At 33.6% G+C, this 21,071-nt stretch overlaps 1 protein-coding gene and 1 long non-coding RNA gene across 2 annotated transcripts; one reads left to right on the forward strand and one right to left on the reverse strand.

Annotated features, from left to right (window-relative positions):
• Positions 1-10,289: 10,289 nt before the first annotated feature.
• LOC114078615 lies at positions 10,290-13,040 on the reverse strand. Its single transcript, XR_003580267.1, has 2 exons — positions 12,331-13,040; positions 10,290-10,478 (listed from the first exon to the last, which is right to left on the reverse strand). It is a non-coding gene; the product is annotated as an uncharacterized LOC114078615 (long non-coding RNA).
• Positions 13,041-19,612: 6,572 nt separating this feature from the next.
• Positions 19,613-20,998, forward strand: LOC107031728 (pentatricopeptide repeat-containing protein At1g62910-like). The gene has a single exon (XM_015233188.2). The coding sequence runs from the start codon at positions 19,613-19,615 to the stop codon at positions 20,996-20,998; it is 1,386 nt and encodes a 461-aa protein (XP_015088674.1).
• The last annotated feature ends 73 nt before the right edge of the window (positions 20,999-21,071 follow it).

A 21,071-nucleotide genomic window follows, 5' to 3' on the forward strand; every position in this document is an offset into this window, starting at 1 on the left:
AGCCAAACCAATTAATGTCCTTACAGTGGTCATCTTCACCACATGTGAGAAAGTCTCATTATAATCAACCCCTGCTTGTTGTGTATAACCTTTGACAACTAATCTTTCTTTAAACCTCTCCACTGTGCCATCAGCTCTGTGCTTGATCTTGTAAACCCACCTGCAACCTACTAATTTCTTTCATGCAGGCAGTGGTACTAAATCCCAGGTGTTATTATAATATAAAGCTTTAAATTTCGAAATCATGGCTGCTTGCCATGCAGGATCCAAAGATGCCTCCTCATAAGAAAATGGTTCAATGTCATGAGAAATTTGTTGCATTAGTTGCTGACTATCCAAGCAAAAAGAGGTGAGGGAAATATGGTTAGAATTATGATGACTGGTGTGTGGAGTAGAGGTTGAAAAAAAAGAATGTGATGAAGGCAATTTGTAGGCATATTCACTTAGATATTTTGGAACAGTGTGTGTCCTAGTTGATCTCCTAAGGGCTAGTTCATTTTGTGTTTCGGTTGGTATTATAGGAACAGAATTAGTTTGGGTAGTGGTTGGTTTAGTGTGCATGTTTGTTGGTGAAACAATAGTGGTTTGAGTGTTATCTCTAACAATATTATCAAGTACAAAAGGTGAAGAAACAGGATCATCAATGTTAGTGACTTCCTTAGTGACATCCTTATCCAATATGTTCAACATTGTAAAATTATTTCTCAAATTCTTCAAGACAGAAGTAAAGCTAGAATCAGGAAACACATCAGCAAAAGGAAAAATATTCTCATGAAATGTGACATCTCTATAAATGTGTATCCTTTTAGACTCCAAGTCTATAACCTTGTAACCCTTTGTGTTAAAAAGATATCAAATGAAGATGTGAGGTGTTGATCTTGGTTCAAATTTATCTTTATGTGTTTTTCAGGGTGGTTGGAAAGCACATGCATCCAAATGACCTGAGATGTGAATAGGTAGGTTGATTGTTGTACAATATTTCAAATGATGTTTTGTTGTTTAAGGTTATGTAAGGAAGTCTATTGATCAAGTATGTTGCAGTAAGAATATATTCCCCCCAATATTGTAAGGGGAGTTTTGAGTGATATAACAATGCTCTGGCAGTTTCAAGCAAATACTTATGCTTTCTTTCTACAACACCATTTTGTAGTGGTGTATAAGGGTAGGTTCTTTGATGAATGATTCCTTTATCCTGGAGAAAATCAGAGGTTTCTTTATTTGTGAATTCTAAGCCATTGTCAGTTCTAATGGACTTTACTGTGGTCTTGAATTGGTTTTCTATTAGGCAAATCAAAGCCTTAATGGTTTGCAGTGAATTACTTTTATAGCTGAGCAATTGAGTCCATGTTGATCTACTGAAATCATCAATCATGGTTAGGAAGTATTTTTTATTTGTATGTGTTGGTGTATGATATGGTCCCCACAAATCAATGTGAAGCAATTCAAAAAATTTTGTGGACTGTATAGTCTTTTTGGTAGGAATAGGAAGTCTTGCTTGTCTTGTCATTGGACAAATAATGCAGGTGAAAGGTTGTTTTGTGGCAAAAGAAACAGGTATAGTGGAGATAGCCTTCATTTTTCCAAAAGGTACATGGCCTAGCCTTGCATGCCACAAATGATCCACATTTCCATGAGACATACATGACTTATGAGAACTAACAGGACACAAATTAATAACAGATTGTTGTGGATTCCAGCAATGTCTTTGTTATTTTCATGAAAGGATTTTACACAAAAAGTACAAGAGAAAGTAATTCTCCCATGTGATACAGGGTGTGAAACAGAAAAACATGGAGTTGAAACAAGTGAAGAAAGACTAGATAAAGTCCTGCAGTTTGGACACCTTGAACAAGTGAAGTATAGGCCATCCTTCGCACTACCAATCTCCAGAGGGCTCTTCAGAGAAGGGCCCTGCATAATACATGATGAATTGGTGAAACTAATAATAGCTTTGAGTTGTGAAGTCAAACACTGGACAGAAATCAAATTGAATTTAAAACTAGGTACTACTAGTACTTGATATAGAGTCAATGTTGAATTTAGATAGGCATCACCAATTTCAGTCACTTTCACTTTATATCCATTAGGCAGTGTAACTAAGAATGGATAGGCTAGGGGTCTGATTCTAGTAAGTAAGGCTTTATTATATGTCATGTGGTTTGTGGATCCTGAGTTTATAATCCATGAGGCAGCAGGTGATACAACAGATTTACAAGATATTTTACAAAATTCAGTTATAGAGGAATGACAAGCTAAGATGCCTGCAAGGTTCACAGCTCCTTGTCCATATGCAAGACTGTCAGCAGAATCCTTGTGTCCATCACTTGTGGCTTCTTCACGAACATGAATATTTCCCAACAAACTGAGCAACTGATTATACTGGTCATGTGTAAGACTATGAGTCACATTGTTCTCTTGTTCCTCATACTTCTCAAATAATTGAACTTCTTGAATTTTCATGAACATTTGCTGCAGATCCTGAATTTCTTCCCTTAGTAAACTTGAAATCTTAAGTAAAACCATGTAGCCTATAACATTTTTCCTCAATGTGGCCTGATTTCTTACCATAGTCACAAAACAAATTTGACTTATTGTAATTTGGTGGATATATACTGAATGAATTTCCTGAATTACTAGATGAACCTGCATATTAACCAGAAGATGAATTGTCGGTAGGATTATTTGGCTTGTACACACCTTTGCCCCCTCTTCTATTTGAATTATAATTTCTTCCTGAACTAAGATGGAGAAAGTCTGTGCCATGGTGGGTAGAGGATTCATCATCAAAATGCTTCCTCGCACAACTGTGTAAACTTCATTTAGGCCCATTAAGAACTGAATGAGGCGTCGATCTTGTTCTGCTTTGTGCAGTTTATTCTTACCCCCACAGGTGCATGAGCAAGTGCATTGTGTGGTGACATCCAAAGTAGCCAATTCATCCCACGGCCTTTTGATGTTGGTGTAATAACCTGTAACATCAAGGTTCCCTTGAGTAAGACTGCTGAGTTCCTGTTGAATTTGATACAATTTCACACCATTTGCTTGGTCATATCGATCTTCTAATTCCTCCCATAATTCCTTTCCGTTATTTACATACTGTAGGCTGTCAGGTAGATCCTTCGACAAAGAATTAAGAATCCAGGAGGTTACCATATTGTCACAGCGCCTCCCATTGATCATACATAGGCGAAGTAAGAGCTAGTTTCTTAATCTTGCCATTGATGAAACCTGTCTTGTTCTTCACCGAAAGTGCTCTGAGAATTCCCCGTCGCCATGATCGATATCCAGTACCATCAAAAACGACTGGAGTAATTGATGACCCAGCATTCTCTGAAGGATGCACATATAGGGCATTATTGGAATCATGGATCTGTGTTTGTTGAGTCTCAGCAATCAAGGTCGGTTGATCTGTACCAATCGCCATGAATCAATAACCAGTAATAAGAAGAAGAAGTGAGAACCGAAGGTTGAGATCCCAAAAAATGGGGAATATTAGATTGAGAATTAATCGAAAAAGACAATTGCGAAATCACAAATCGAGAATTGAAAGGAGAAAAATCAAAACGGAAGAATTGAATCACAATATTGAATCAATGCGGAAAAATAATGAATCAACACGGAAGAAGAATCCTATGATCTGATACCATGTAGAAATGATGACTTCCTAATCAATATTGTCTAAGAACTCCATGGGAGGAGCTCCGAGCTTTGACAGAGAAGAACCACGAGTGAAGCTGAATTTGTGCAAAATGAAAACTAAAAATATCATTGAGCTGACCTAAACTCATCTAATAGAACGAATGAGAATCTAACTAACTAGAAAGAATAATAAACTAACTAACTGAAGAATAAAACTCAAGTCCTAATTGTACTAATTTAACAGAATATAAAATACATGATCTTAACAAAGTTAAACTCCTTGAGGAATGGTAATCGATTGGATTGACAACAAATTTAGTAACATGTTATCATAATACTCATAATTTTATTTGTTGTACTCATTGTGTCTCTAACATAATATTTAATTTATTTTTATTGGGTTAATATATTTCCTCCGTCTCATTTTATATGTCATTCTTCTTTATATATAGTTAGTTCATAATATTTGTTATTTCATAAAATTAATGTATAAATTACCATATTGTTCTTTTTTTTTTTATTCTTGTGAGTTATTGACCTTGAAAATATACATTTGATCTAACTTAGAAAAGTTAAGTAAATGTTCATGTTCAATGGTTAAATTAATTTATATTAATTGATTGAAAACTTGAGTTCCAAAAATATTAAATAAGGATAGAAGGGTAAAGTTACATCATTTCTTAATGCAAGTGCAAAGAAAAAAAATGACGTATAAAATGAAATAGAAGGAGTAATAATTATTCCGTAAATTTGTAAGAAAAAACAATTTACATATACGAACGGAAATTTATTTTAATTAAATATCTCAATTTTTAATATAGAATTTCAATTAAATATGGTCAGTTATTTTGAAATTTATTTTGAACGTGTTTTCATTCGTTTATTAAGAGTTAAGTTAACTAAATAAAGTATGTCATTCCCTTTAATTATATGCAATTGACTTAACAGTCCATAAAATCCCATATAGTTTATACTTGAGGTTGATGTGTATAACTTACTGACATATTTTATGTGATTAACTTAATTACCTAATAAATAAATAAAAGCACACGCAAAATATTCAAAATTCGAATAGAAAGTATGTAATTGGAACATTAATTTATTAGGAATTGATATTTTCAATTGAAACATGACTTAATTCGAGGGTCCAAATGAAAAATCATAAAAAATTATTACAAGCTATATACAACAATAATAACAATAACAATAACGACATATTTTATGCAATCCTACGACTGGAATGTCATTTCTTAATAACAATAACGACATATTTTATGCAATCCTACGACTGGAATGTCATTTCTATTCTTTCACCCTTTTATAACTTTGTCAGTGCTTCTTCGGTTTCAAAATAAATGGTATCTTTAGTCTGAGTACACCTTCCAAAAAAACTACTCATTCTTAAAAAGTAAACATATTTTTAATAAACGGCTAGAAAAAATGTAGCTCTTTTTGATAATTTTTTGATTATATGAAACTTTATTCAATTAAGGGTATTAATCTAATACTAGTTGTTTTTAAACAAAATATAAACAAACACCACATATTTTAAAAGAAAAAAAATGGTATAAATAGTTTCTTTTTAACTATAGGAGTAGGTCTAAAATGGTCCCTCAACTATACACTTGACGGATATAGTCCTTTAACTATTCAAAAACTTGTCAGCTTTGGTCCTTTAACTATACACTTGCCGTTTTTAGTCTCTTAACTATAAAATTACCGATTTAGTTCTTTAAGTATTCAAAAACTTATCATGTTTAGTCTTTTTCATTTTTTAATATAAATAGCTTTGGTTTATATTAACGAAACCCATGTCTCGAGAAATTAAATCTTTTAGAAATTCCTCTTTCTTCGCTTCATTTTCTTGAAATTAAACTTATGCGACGAACCTTAACTTTAACGATTTAAAATAAAATTCACGAGCAAAGAAAATAGAAGTCATAGTTTTATTCAACAGACGATACAATAAAGCATATTTATTGCTACTAATGACTTGAACATGTTAATCTTTATCATAAAAAGAAAAGAATATTCCCCGTTAAATTCAAAGTTTGTACTCCAACGACTTTATTGAGCGGAATTTATTTAATATTTTCAGAAATTGAAATTTATAAAATGGTATAGTTGTAATTTTTTAAAATTATTTTTAAATATATTAATTTTATTATTCTATTCATTTTATTTACATAAAGAAATTGAGTAAATTAAATAAAATCCACACTAATTAAAATATCAAGTGTGACTTCAAGTCATTAACAACAATTATATGCTTAATTTTTGTCCTCCATTGAATAAAATTAGGACTTATATCTTTTTTTTTCATTGATTTAATTTTGAATCGTAGATGTTATTGTTCTTTTTATAACAATAGTTTGAAGAAGAAATGGCGGGGATTGAGAAACAACTTTTAAAATGGGTTAAAGATTTAATTTCACGAATATTTTTTTTAATATAAACCTAAGCTATTTGTATTAAAGAAATGGACAATGACCAAACCTGATAAGTTTTTCAATACTAAAAGGACCAAAATCAGTAACTTTTCAATTAAGGGGCTAAAACCGATAATTGTATAGTTAAGAGACCTAAGCTGACAAGTTATTGAACAGTTAAAGGACTAATATGTTAAATATAGTTAAGAGACTATTTTAAACCTAACCTTAGTTAAAGACTATTTGTGTTATTTTCTCTATTTTTAACCAATCGGATAAATAAATAATGTCAAGGGCTCCCGTGAAAGAAACTCAAAAAAAAAAAAACGTATTTGATAAATGTGACGATGAGTCAAATTTATAAGTAGTCTTTTCAATTCCTCTTGCTTACATAACAAGTTGATAATAATTCTTTTTACGATGAGTCAAATTTATAACTAGTCTTTTCAATTCCTCTTACTTACATAACAAGTTGATAATAATTCTTTCTTTTCTAGCTAGTAACGTAGCTTTTGAGTTTTCAGCTCGTCTTCCATCAAGCCAGCACAAAAGAAAGAAAAAGAGAAAGAATGTGAAATTAAAGTTTAATCAAGCTACCTAGCTAGCCATATATATTATATATAAAGGAGTTGAAGAAGTTTATAATATGAATAATTAAGATGGGCTCAATGGAGACAATATCACAAGCAATGAAAAAATTTGGAGATGAAAAAAGTACATTACTTGATGAATATGAAAGAATTACATTTGAAATACAATTAAATCAAGCTATTCTTGCTAGGAGTTTATCTGAGCCTAGCCGAAGGAGTACTACTACTACTAGGCCACCACTAATGGCTGCCGCCGATCAACAGCCGTTCTGCCGCCGCCATCGACGCCGTGGTTATGGATTCCACAAAGTTATGAAGAAATTGCTCAAACCAATTCTTGGGAAAATCAAAGGAGATAATAAGGAGATGATGGAAACTCCTCCTAAGGACCCAAGATTTTGGAACAAGTTTAGTACATCTTTCAGGCTTTAACTTTATGTTTATGATAATTATAATTATTTATTTATTTCATGTTTATTATACTTACCAAAAATTTAGTAGAACAATAATACTGTATGAGCTTTTTCTTTTTCGTTGTTGGCAAAATATGGAGATTTTGATGGTGATGGGAAATTAAAGAACAAAAATTATGACTACTATCATTTGGTTGTTTAACAAATGTTGGAAATATTGGACTAGTATTAGTCAAAAATATCAATAAATATAAGTCTCAATTATTCAAAATTAGTGTGCAGATACTATATTGTTTTTCTTGTGAATACTATTTTCTGTAATTTTAAGACAAACAAAAACTTTTGTAAAATTAAAGATTTTCTTCAATCTCACTTTACTTTCTAAAGCACATACTTGTTTTAGGCCCCCTAGAAATCGACACTTGAAATTATTAACTCTTTCATTATTTTATGTATTAATATTTGACTTTAAATAAAATTTATAAATAACTTTTTTTTTAAATTTATGATCCTAAATAAATTATAAATATTTGTATGTCTATAATTTATTTTATTATGATTAAATAGATATTTTAAAAGATAATAATGTTATATAAATATCGTGATCCAAATCTCAGTGTCATGAGGAAATTTATCCGAACCCACCTATAGGTAATTAACCAATATTTCACCCCAAATCATTATCTAGTCACAATGCTAGAAGTCCTAAAAATAGCGAAAGTAAATCCGTCAAATATTAAAATTTCCTACATAGAATAAAAGTGTTATAATAACTAGATTTGTACCAAAAGATGTAGTTAAAAGTGTGATAATAACTAGATTTGTACCAAAAGATGTAGTATGAATACAACTATACATATAATCAGTAAGCATTATAGGCCGATTGAGCAACAATAATAACTATATCGTACAAGAATGATGATAGAAATTCTGCACTCAGAAAATATTCTAATAGTTCAATATAAGATAGCCAGGAATATAACAATAACAAAAATATAATGTATTATGTACAATATTAATATAAATACAATATGTTGGGTAATAATAAATTACTAAAGAGGTTGATATTACATCTTTACTCTACATAAAATATATAGGATCAAGGCTAGCTCAAGGCACCCAAAGAGAAAAGTCTACACTAGCTTAAAGAGATTGATAATGTATCTTACTCTATGTAAAATGTCGCGCCCCATTTTCGCAAAAATGAGTTTTATGCACGACCTAACAACTCTTTTGAGATTTTGAGTTTGGAGTCGCCACCTAACGAATTAAGGCGCGTTAGGGCACCTATCTAACCTAACTAAGTATAGCTAAGGTCAACGAGTCAGAGATCAGGGTAAGGGTTCAAATTACCTCGAGAGGAAGGTGTTAGACATCCCTCAAGGTCCACAAATGTGGGTCTCAGCCGTATCTCATGCACTCTATGTAGGGTTACAAGTAGCAAATATGGTCACTTCATTTATTAGTTTATTTAAGTAGCATGCTTGCTAGGTGATAAGAAATATGAAAGAAATAAGACCATTTTATTATTTTAATTAATTTAAACATGCAAGACTAGGTGATAGCAATAAATAAACAATCAAGTTTATTTTTATTTATTTTAACATACGAGACTATGTGATAAACGAATCGAACAAATAATTCATATTATTATTTTAATTAATATTTAAATATGCGAGTCTAGGTGATAAAATATTAAACAATTGAGAAATAAATTTATTATTTTTTTAATTAATTATTTAAGCATGCAAAACTAAGTGATAACAATAAATGAACATTAAATAAAAATTTAAAATAAGCGAGGGGATAGAAAAGAGGCAAATAAATAAGCAAACAAATTTATTTCAACCCCAAAAAAATAAATATAATTAAACAAAACAAATAAAGGGATAAAGGGAAGGGAGACTCTAAGAGACTTTTTGGATCAGCACTCGACTTTTCTTTTTCTTATCTGATAGGCTGCCGTATAGGGACAGACAAAATCAAGGTTTGTCTTTCAAGCCTGAGTCGGTGTCATCATCTCCATAGGGCCAACTACCCCTACCCTACCACCACATGCATTTCGTACCTAAAAGGTTCCTAATCAACCCAACTTGATTGTCCAAGAGGCATTGGACTCTTAAAGGGTGGGTTTATACAAAATAGAATATAAGGCCCTCCTAGACACCAAGTCAAACAAACAAGACAAACAAGATGGTCATTTTAGCATGTTAGATTTCAATTTGGCCTCTAAATTTTAAGTAGACATGCTTGCAACAACACATAATTGTGAAAAGGCCTTCATGCTAAGTGTGAGCACACAAAGTTATAATGAACAAAAAAATTGTGAGAGCATACGAATATAACATGTATACAGATTTCAATATTCAATTGATTTAAGGTGAGCAGAAATTAATAAAAAGGTTTTTTTTCTCTTAATTCTAAGTAGCAAAGAAGTGATCCCACATGCATATATATTTTAAAATAGTAGTCGGTTTAATTATAAAGGCAGAAAAAATTTATTCAAGGCAAAAGGATTTTATTTTGTTTAAGGCGAAAAATTATTTTAAAAACGACAATAAATTTATTACTAATGCAAAAATATTTTTTGCGGACAGTAGCAAATTGATCACATGCAAAAATATTTTTATCATGGAGATTAGTGAAGGACAGATTTGATTTGACAATTAATATTGTAATATGCTGAAAATTCATCCATTTTTTTAAGTAGCCAAACAATGCAGTAACTAATAAAGTTAATTGGGGCAACAAGCAATTAAAGTTGCAAAATCTAAGTGAACGTGCAGAAAATTACCAAACTGATTTATGTGACGAGGGAATGTTCAAATGCAGAAAATAATCTTTGAGCAATATTTAATGCAAGCAGATGATTTAAGTAGATTTAGCATGTTGAGAATAATTTATGAATTAATTTTAATACAGGTAGAAGAAGATTATAAATGCAGAAATTATTTAACATTTGAAAAAAAAGTGAAGCACATTGATTTCAATTACTTAACATACTGGAAAAAAAAATTATTTTGACTAGTTAAATGAACTTGATTTTATTAGTTAAATCCTATGGCATGACTTCTAATGACAAACCAAGTTGGTGAACACTTAGGGGCCTTTCATGCAAATATTTAGTTCAATCCAATAGGCATGGATTTTAGATGTATTTAAAACAAATTAATGGCAAGATGTTGATTCTATTTATTAGTATTATCACCTAAAGGATATGCGGAACGACAATTAATTAATATTAATACCAAATTAGTTTATTTCACATATATAGAGTTGACGAGTTATACAAACATTACAAGTAAAAATAAAGAACGAATAAAGATATATAACAATAAAATGAATGAGGCTTCCTCCACAATTTCTTCTAGGCAAATCTTCAACATCTTGATCTATAAGTTTAAAACCTGGTAGAAGAGGCAATGTAAAACATATACGATGAGGAAATAATTGTATATAGTAGACTTATAGTAGCAAATTACTCTCACATATATGTAAATAACACACAAAAAGAGATAAAGAATAACCATAGTTATATTATCAAACTTAACAGGATAATGAAACTAACTTGGATGCTTCCTTGTTGTTTCGTTTCTCAACACACAAATAAAAAAATCAAATTGAAATTAATAAAGAGGATTAACCAATTCTGCAGAAAAGATTATCAACTTGTATTATAAGAATGAGTGATGAGTTGAGAGCCTGAATGTGTGTATGAGCAATGAGAGAATGAGAGAAATTATAGCAAGAGTTAGTGTTAGTTGGGAGAATGTGAATTTTTCTCAAAGATGTGGATTTTTTTGTCAATGAATGAGAGAATGGTCTAATTATATAGCAAAGAGGAGGAAGCAAAATAAGGAAAAGAATAAATTAAGGAATTAAATAAATATACTATCTTCCTTATTCAAAAAGGAGATTCAAATCAGCCAAAATTTAAAAATATCATTACCAAATATAAGCAAGTAAGAACAGTTAGGAAGAGTAATATATATTTTCCTTAAATAAAGAGAAGCCAAAATCAGAAAATATTATTCTACCATAAATAAGCAAGTAAGAATTCAATAAACTTACAAATAAGGAAAAAATAGATCAATTAATATTATTTTCTTTATTTCAAAGGAGTCAAAATCAGAAAATTTTAAAAATATACCATAACCAAAAATAAATAAGTAAGAATAAAGTTAGGAAGACAATATTCTTTTACCGTAAAATAAAGAAGAGCCAAAACAAACCATATAATATAAACAAGTATGAAATTAATCCATTTCCAAATAAAGAAAAAGGCATCAATTAATCATTTTCCTTATTTCAAAAGGAGCCAAAATTAGATTTATACAGATCTTATTGTCAAATATAAAAAAGTAACAATAAAATTAGGAAGAACAATATACTCTCCTTAAATAAAAAAAAAAGCCAATATCATAAGATTTTACTATTAAATTATTTTACCAAATATGCGCAGCTAAATATGACAAGGAAATAATTTGAAGTTGTCATAATAAAGCAAGCAATGGCATATAAAAAACTGATCACCTTAGTCCAATGTTTACCTTATATTAATTAGAAGATTTTTATAAATAAATAAATAAAAAATTAATTAGGACAAGCATTAATGGAAGGAGCCGCCAGAATGCAGTAGTTCAATATTTTGAAGCATTGAATTATCACCTATGCATGGTCAAAAAATTAAAAGAAATATAATTAAGAGATGAGACTGTCATGCCTTAGTTTCCATAGGAAACAAAATAAATTAACTTTCAAAAAGGAAGATAATCAATTTAGGGGGTAATTAAGGAGAAGATAAATATTCACAACTTACTAATTGGATTCAGTAAACTAAAATTTCATTTTAATAAAGAAAAAAATAAATAAATTAGTCGTTCTATGAAAAGAGAAGAATATGAAATCTGAGTGAACACAATATGAAATTAGAATGAACACAATATGCTATAATCGAACTAAAAGGGTAATATTGCATTCAAGCTCGATTTCAAAATTCATGGCGAAACTAAGGAAGGTAACGAACAAATTCGCCACTTAAACAAGAAACTTATCCCAATTATATTGATAAAATGGTAGCTCGTAACATTCACAAACACACTTGAATAGGGAGCAATATTCACATGAACATTAAAGCAACTTTCACATATACTTAACATGCATAACAACCTCTATATATCCTAAAATCCCAGACAACTTGTGAATGAAAAATACAAACAAAATTACTATTAAATGAGATGATAGTTTTAAAGTATGTACCTGGACGGATCTGTCAAGATCCGTCTTAATAAACTCAAAAGCTTCAACACTATTTTCTAGAATTCGATGTCCGTTTCTTGCAGGAACTCGCCTGGTGCTGCTACTAGCCGCTGATGTTGCTGTCATTTCCTTTGCCGGTGGCCTCTCCTAGTGCTGCTGGAGTTGTCCTCACCATAGGAGTTGCTGGTACCTGCAAAAGAGGAAGAGAAAAGGGGAAGAAGAGAGTGGACAAGAAGGGAACAGAGTGGAGAAAGAAGGAGAGGGAGTTCAGGCGGGGAGAGAGAAGGGAGGAGGAGCGACGGCTGCCAGCGGCTGCTAGCTCTGGGCGACTGGTGGCTGCTGTCCGCTGCTGCTGTCGTGCGCCTCTCCAGGCGTTGCTGCTGCGCGGGCTGCTGGTGCCTGCAAAAAAAAAGAAGAAGAGAAAGGGGAAGAGAAGAGACGGGAAAGGGAGAAAGACGGGAAAGGGAGAAAGACGGGAAGGGGAGAAAGACGGAGGAGAGAGGGGAAAGGAGAAGAGCAAAACGAGAGGGAGAAGAGGAGAGAAGAAAGGGGGTCGCCGGGGAGAAGAGAGGCGGTGAATTCCTTTAGAGAAGAGAGAAAGGTGACTGGATAGAGGGGGTGGGGCGTCGCCACCTTTGGCGTTCGCCGGAAAAATTGGAGAGGAGAGGGGGGGCTGATTTTGGAGAAGAGAGGGAGGGGAACGGGAATACTTTTAGGTTTAGTTATTTGATAATTTAAAAGAAAGATTTGATCCAATAGTTGATCTAATTTGAAATAAAGGGCTGGGATTAGATCTAAAATTTATTTTTAAGATGGATGGATGAGATGAAGTCTTAATATTAGATGAGAAAAGATATGAAATGGCTAAAATTGCAATTAAATTAGCTAGAATTGAAATGGAAGAGTAGCTATGATTGTAATAAAATTTGAATTGGAGTGGCTAGAATTGGAAGAAATTAGAATAGAATAGGCTAGAATTTAAATAATTTTAAGGAAAGTGTATGAATTACTATTTAATAGAAATACAACATATATTAAAAGAATTGTATACTTGAAAATCATTTAAATTTTAAAACATTTGAAATTCATTAATAATTGTAACATATTTTAAAAATATTTACGATAATTTTATAAAGTAAAACATACTAAAATATATAATTTCCAAGCAAAATCGACTAAAATTCTAAACTTTAAATAAATTTTAAAATACGTATTTAATCGAATAGTATTCCTAAAAAAGGTTAAAGGTCGGTCAAAATTGGGTGTCAACAGCTGCCCCTTGGTTGATTGAGAATGAAGAGTGAATTGTCAGGCAACCAATGTTGACATAGTAGCCGATTTTGTCCGACCGACGAGAGATGTCAGTTGGATCTATTGAAACGATATAGAGTTGAAAAAGGGTACGACTGAGACTTTGGTATTAAGCCGCCTACATATCTCTGGTTATACGAGAATGAGGTCATGTGTAGTTCTTGATTCAAGAGCAAATGAAACTCTTAAAAGTTGAAAGAGCGCTAAAGTATTCGGAGGACACGATGTCGGCTTGAATGGATAAGATTAGCGCAGCGAGAAGAGAGAGATAGAGAGGCTAAAAGAGCATGAAAGAGAAGCGGGAAGAGCATGATAGAGTGAGGTTATCAGCCTTTGAGCAAGGTTAGTGTGAGTAGCACAGAATTGATAGGGTCTTCGTTGCGCTAGATGATAGCATGATAAATGTAATCAAGACGCGATCGATCATATCTGCAAATTCTAAATAAAATGTTAGCTTATAAATAGATAAAGTATGACCAATAATGAGTTCTAAATAAATGACAAGAGGTGATAAGAAGCGTATCTGCTTTGAGATGTTGTGCAAGCCTTGATAGTCTTTGGCTTAACTTCTTGAAGGATAACGTCAAACTCCGATAGATCTGATAATATAGCGATATAATAAAATAGACGAGAATGTCTGGTTGTAAGGAGAGTCTAGACGTCATTTTAAGGCGGACCAGCCTAAGTGTCATTTTAAGGCGGACGGCCTAAGTGTCCTATAAAGCGGATGAACATAAATGTCCAATGAGGCGGATGAGCCTAAATGTCGTTTTAAGGCGGACGGCCTAAATGTCCATTTAAGGCGGACGAGCCTAAATGTCCTTTTAAGGCGGACGGCCTAAATGTCCTATAAGATGGACAAGCCTAACTGTCGTTTTAAGGCGGACGGGCCTAAATATCCTATAAGGAGGACGAGCCTAAATGTCACGTTGTAAGGCGGACGAGCCTAGATGTCGCATTGTAAGGCGGACGAGCCTAGAAGTCACATTGTAAGTTGGACGAGCCTAAATGTCGCGTTGTAAGACGGACGAGCCTAGATGTCGCATTGTAAGGCGAACGATCCTAGAATTTCTATTGTAAGGTGGACGAGCCTAAATGTCATTTTGAGGTAGACGAGCCCAACTGAAGAAAAGGTAGGTCACAGTAGCGAGTTGGGTCTGACAATATCTCCATGGTAGTCTGAGCGGAGCTGAGTAGCCGAAACAATGATGCGAGTAGCCAAGAATTTGTCGGAGCCTTTGTTTGTAAGAAAGGGAACAACCGTTCAGAAGACGACTTTGTCTGTAATCTGCACAGCTGTAACTTGTAATATGACTTAAATAGAGTGGTTAGAGCAGAATAAGCGGTAAATGTAAACATGATGCAATTTCCATATTGACCATGAATGTTTTCCTTAAGACCATGAAAAATGGTGTCTTAGGCTATGATGACTAGGGCCATGATACGCAAAATGTATCCTCAGGTCATGAAAATGTTGTCAGCAGGCCATGAAAATGACGCCTTTAGAATATGACACATTCGGATCATGATAGACAGAAATTAAACCCTTAGGCCATGATATGATGTCCGCAGGCCATGAGGTCATGCCTTTAGACTATGATACCTTAGGAACATGGTAAGCATAAAATAAGTCCTCAGGCCATGACATGAAGTCTGCAGGCCATGAAAGATGATGCCTTTGGAGGATGACGCCTTTGGAATATAAATAATGAGTAAAGAGAGCGTATCTATTTTTTTTGGCATCTGTTGATACTTGTGACTTGATTTGACTTTGGCACATGCAAACTTCAATCTTGGGCTTATGCAAACTTCGGGCACAATGCAGTCTCGGGCACAATGCAATGATGCATTTCTTCGGGCACATGCATTATCAGGCACATGCAATGATGCGTTTCTTCGGGCGCATGCAATATCGAGCACATGCAATGATGCATTTCTTCGGGCACATGCAGTATCGAGCACATGCAATGATGCATTTCTTCAGGCACATGCAATATCGAGCACATGCAATGATGCAATTCTTCGAGCATAAGTGAATCTCGGGCACATGCGATGATGCAATTCTTCGAGCATAATGCGATCTCGAGCATAATGTAGTCATGCAAGCCTAGATCTCAGGCATAGTGCAACTGCATAGTTGAATGAGGAGGGTATGTAGTAGCTTGGACATCCGCCTTGTTGGAAGGGTCGAGTGTCATTTGTCGGGCTCAAAAGTGGTATGTTGATTGTTGAAATTGCCTTTGTATATGTACCTGTATTTTCTACATTCAAAGAAAAATAGTTAGTTTAAAGGGGGAGGTTGATCTGTATCCATGATTTGGCACAGCGTGCTCCTTTGGTGTCTGATAGAATGTTCTTCGGAGTGTTGTCAAAAATTTTGAGCTCCCCACAAAATTTCTGCCCCACTGTAGAACTTCTGTTATTCTGATCTGTTGTAGTTGTCGCTGGACTGTTGAATTTTTTGAGATTCTCTTAAAAATTTCTACCCAGTCTTGATCTTCAGCAATTTTGAGATCCTCTCAAAATTCTGCTCCAGTTGTTGAGAAGAAATATTTTTGATGGAATTTTTGAGTTTACTCAAAAATTCTGCCCCAGTATGGAGATGTGCAAGGAGAAATCTTGATGGAATTTTTGAGACCCTCTCAAAAATTCTGCCCCAGTTATCAACAGAAAGGGAAAATAAAAGTTTTATTTATGATAAGACCTAACCCCCATAGGAGCGCCTATGTATCCCCTCTTAAACGAAAATCAAGTCTGATGTAGTTCCAAATTATAAAAAGAACATAAGCGAGATATTGAGAACATTCTTGAGCAGCAATTGAATGGTAGATTTGACCAACTTTATTTGCCCATGTGTTATCATGGGTGTCTGCATGTGGAAACATGAACTTAAATGGCGCAAGCCTTATTTGAGAAACTGGATCAAGTAGACGTTGGTGCGTTCACATCTGAACTTCCTTTGTTGCAAAGTCCTCCAAGCATATGGCCTTAGTGTCAATCAGTTGTTGAATCTTGTCTTTCAGATCACGACATTCTCCTATTGTATGTCCTTCCATTCCTGAATGATAAGCACAAATCTTGGAGGGTTCAATCCACGATGCATGCGTAGTCATCCTTATTTCATTGATAGGAGCTATGTGACCAGCGATCCTCAACTTTTCATAAAGTTGGCCTATAGGCTCAGTCAGAGGAGTATAAGTTTTGTCAAGTCTCTCCTCAACCTTGAAGAGGTTTTTGCGGATATGCGGTCGAGTGACTTTGGAATTGTGGCCAGGATATGTTGGTTGTCGATATGGCATAGGAGGCCGTTGGTACAGAGACATTTGATATGGAGCGATTGGAAGTGGCATGAGAGGCGCATGATGCCAGGGAACTTGGTGTAGAGGTGTTTCGTATTGAGGAGCTTGCATAGTGGGATGATGCGGGTGTAAAGTAATGTGTTGAGGTTAGGAGCATATGCATGATGCTGCGGAGGATATGAGTGATTTGGGAAGTAGATGTTCTTTGGAGGCATTTGAATGGAGCTCGGTTGACTTTGAGAGGTAGAGTAATCTGGAGGAGGATTATTTTGGAGAGTGACTTGACTTGCGAAAGGTGACATATCCATGTTTGTCACCAAAGTGGGATTGGCGGAGAGTAACAACTTTGCCCATTCGCGCATATCCAACAACTCTTCTTCTAACTTCTTTATTTTCTGCTCAAGGTTTTATACCAACTTGTCTGAAAGACACTTCTCTTCAATAGTTTTGCACATAACCCTAGCATTAGTCGCTTTCACTTTTCCTTTGCAATTCTCAGTCGGGAGAGAAGGAAATGAACTCTTTGATCGCGTGTGGTAAATCATGGTCTACAGATCAATCATTAGGAAAGGGTAAAGGAAATAAAAAAATAAGTAAAAAAAATAACAGCAAAATAAAGCCCAAGTTAGAACATTGCATAAATTGGGATATCAAACACATTATTTTAAGATAAACGCCCTAAATGCAAAGGAGCCTCGTTGAGCCAGAGGTAGGCCTAAGCGACAGATAAGTGATGCACAATAATTAATTCAAGCCTTATTTGCCAATTTGGAGTTTAGATTAGAAGAAACAAAATAACTTTCGTTTATTATAAAATTCAAACAATACATCATAAGAAAACTGAAATAAACTAAGGGAAAAGAGATAACTTAGGGGAAATCATCCTAAAATTCTGAAATCTTGGAGGTATCGACTCCAAGAGCATGGCGCCAATTGACCTCTTGTGATGGGAGGAATTTCTTGTCTTATGTTCAACACGCTCCGTGCCCATATGTTTTCCCTTTCATCGGCAAGCGCATGTATCCTTCTCCACTTGATATTGGGACTTCATATTCTATCAAGATCCATATGCGATACTCATGCGTGCATAAAGCCTGTCGTGCTCCAATAGGAATGGTCAACACACGCTCCCATTGTCGAAGTATGTTGTGTACTTGCGGTTTATTTAATCGAATAGTATTCCTAAACATGGTTAAAGGTCGGTCAAAATTGGGTGTCAACATAATATATACTCCAAAAGAGAAAAGTCTACACTAGCTTAAAGAGGTTGGTATTGCATCTTACTCTACGTAAAATATCCAGGATCAAGGCTAGCTCTAGGCACCCAAAGAAAAAAGTCTACACTAGCTTACCAGTCCAATCCATGAATAATGTCGGACGTTATTTTTTCATTCATAAAAGTCATTCAACTAAATTATTTAGGAGCTTATACTTACAATCGGGGCGGATCCGCGTTGGGTCCAGGGAGCAAAAAAATACACGATATTTAAGATAAAAAATAAAGTTAAGAAATGCGTGAAACACAGAATTGAGGGCATGCAACTTAATATTCAGTGGCAAGTTTTTTATTTTAAAAACGTGCTAAAAGTGTGATTTTAGATTCAAAAATTTTAAGAATTCCATTTCGAAAGACTTATATATACATTTATATTTATATTTTTCGAATCCCTGAACGAAAATCTCGAATCTACCACTTCTTAATATCAGCTCTTAATTAAGAAGTCATTTCTATAAATTTAGTTATTGGATCTCTACCTTGTAACAAGGGCAGCAAATTCTTAATTTTTATCAAATACTTTTATATTTTCTTTAATGTCACAACTCTCGAGCGCCTATTTATCAAATACTTTTATATTTTCTTTAATGTCACAACTTTCGAGCGCCAAATCAAAGCTTCACTAGGTATCTATTCCTCGAAGATATTGTCGGACTTAGACCAATACAAATTACATTTACTTAATACATCTTTTATTTCAATTACTTTTTTTTAATTTACGATTTTACTTATTTGCTAAATTTATGATATATAATCAATTCAATTTGGATATCATATCTTGTATTACACGTCCATTGATCAAGTGAAAAGGAGATTAATATTGTATTTTATTCAATTTAAAAGCTCATTTAATAAAGTGATATTCTCTTTGTCTCTAATTACTTATTTAGTTTCTCTTTTACCTTGTCCTTTTTGTTAGACCATTTTGACAAATTTAATTTTGTTTTGATCTATTATACTTTCAATTAATTAATTTTGAAAAGAACTGTAAAATAAGTAGAAGAGTCTATTCGACAAATGAAGTCAAAGAGTATTCATTCCACCTTTATCAAAAGCATTGAACCACTAAATTTCTTTAAAAATGTTTTATCCAATTCAAGTCATTAGTAATCAGAAAATTAATTTAATTTGGAACAAGCCTAGAATTAACCTTCTTTACAAAATCTATAACAACTGGATCACAAAACCATAAAACAAATAATAATTACTTTGTAAAAAATTAAGTCTGGTCGCTGTCCCAAACCAAAAGATTAATTCACATTCGATTAATTTGGATATTTTATTTTTTATAACATAAAATACTTATAAATATGAAATATCCATTTGATAATAATAGGTATAATGAAAGGTGAAAGTGTTGTAAATTGCTCAAAGTTTTTGCTATTGCTAAACTGCTATGCCTTGTTCAGCTCTCTCCCCTATCCAGCAACGTCTGGTTTTCTCTGTTACGCCTCAACTATCCACTTCTCTACACAAAAATGGAAGCCAGGTTCACTTTGCTCATAAACAAACTTGCACTCCTCTTTTTCTTGATACTATCAATTCAAAAAATGGTGGGTTTCAAACCATATCTGATTTCAATCATCAACTTACATCTTTAGTTTTAGCAGATGAGTTTGAACTAGCTTTGAAACTGACCTCATCTTCATCATCTTATGGATTGACACCCAATGAATACACATACTCAATTTGGGTCAATTTGTACTGCAAAATACATGACCCTGAAACAGCCAAATCCATTTTAGATCACATGCTGGAGCATGGGTTTCAACCAAAAGTTGAAACTTTTACAACTCTCATCAGTTCTTTCTGCAAAGCTGGAAAATTACAACAAGCCTATCAGGTTTTTGATGTTATGGGTCAAATTGGATGTGAACCCACAATTCATACTTACAATTGCTTGCTTAAAGGTCTTTGTTTTCTTGGTAGAGTAGAGGAAGCCTATGACTTGCTTATAAATATCAAGAAATCTAAGATAAAACCTGATATTTATACTTATACTGCTGTTATGGATGGATTCTGTAAGGTGGGTAGGTCTAATGAGGCATTGGAATTGCTTGAAGAAGCTATGGAAATGGGGTTGACACCTAATGTAGTTACTTACAATACTCTGTTTAATGGGTATTTTAAAGAAGGCAGACCTTTAGATGGGATTGGTTTGTTGAGGAAAATGAAAGAGGAAAAATGTATGCCTGATCATATTACTTACAGCACATTGTTACATGGGTTGTTGAAATGGGGAAAAATTGAAGTTGCTTTATCCATTTACAAGGAGATGTTGAAACTTGAATTTGAGATTGATGAGAGGATGATGAATACCTTGTTGAGAGGGTTATGCAGGCTATCTAGGAAACAGAAAGAACTCTTACAAGATGCATATCAAGTGTTTGTAAAAACGCGGAGCCGAAAACTGGTTGTAGATCCTGTTGGTTATGAGTTGGTTATTGAAGCTTTTTGTAGTGGTAACAAGCTGGATAAAGCACTGGAGAATTTGTATGAGATGATTAGAATTGGGTATTCTCCTAAGGCATTCACGTTCTCTAATCTCATTCGTGTACTTTGTTTGGAGGGAGAAGTTGAGAAGGCGTTGTTAGTTTTTATTCCTATGATGAAAAATGGAAAGTCTCCTAGTAAAGTTCCGTTTAACTTGTTGATCAATGAGCTGAATCTAAAAGGAATGATATTGAATGCTTGTTACTTGTATGGTGTAGCATTGAAATGTGGGGTGGTGACAAGAAATAAACCTGTAGTATGTTTGCGTGGGGATGAGGTTTCGAATTGAGGATTCATATAATCGACTTGAACTTGTTTGAATTGAAGCTTAGTTTGTTTTGATGGCAAGCTTTGTTGTAAAG

This window comes from Solanum pennellii, chromosome 9 (assembly GCF_001406875.1).
Source record: "Solanum pennellii chromosome 9, SPENNV200".
In the NCBI taxonomy this organism is placed as follows: Eukaryota; Viridiplantae; Streptophyta; class Magnoliopsida; order Solanales; family Solanaceae; genus Solanum; species Solanum pennellii.

What these genes read in the sequence shown, in the direction of transcription:
- LOC107031728 (XM_015233188.2), top strand. Translation starts at nt 19,613, where the DNA reads ATGCCTTGTTCAGCTCTCTCCCCTATCCAGCAACGTCTGGTTTTCTCT.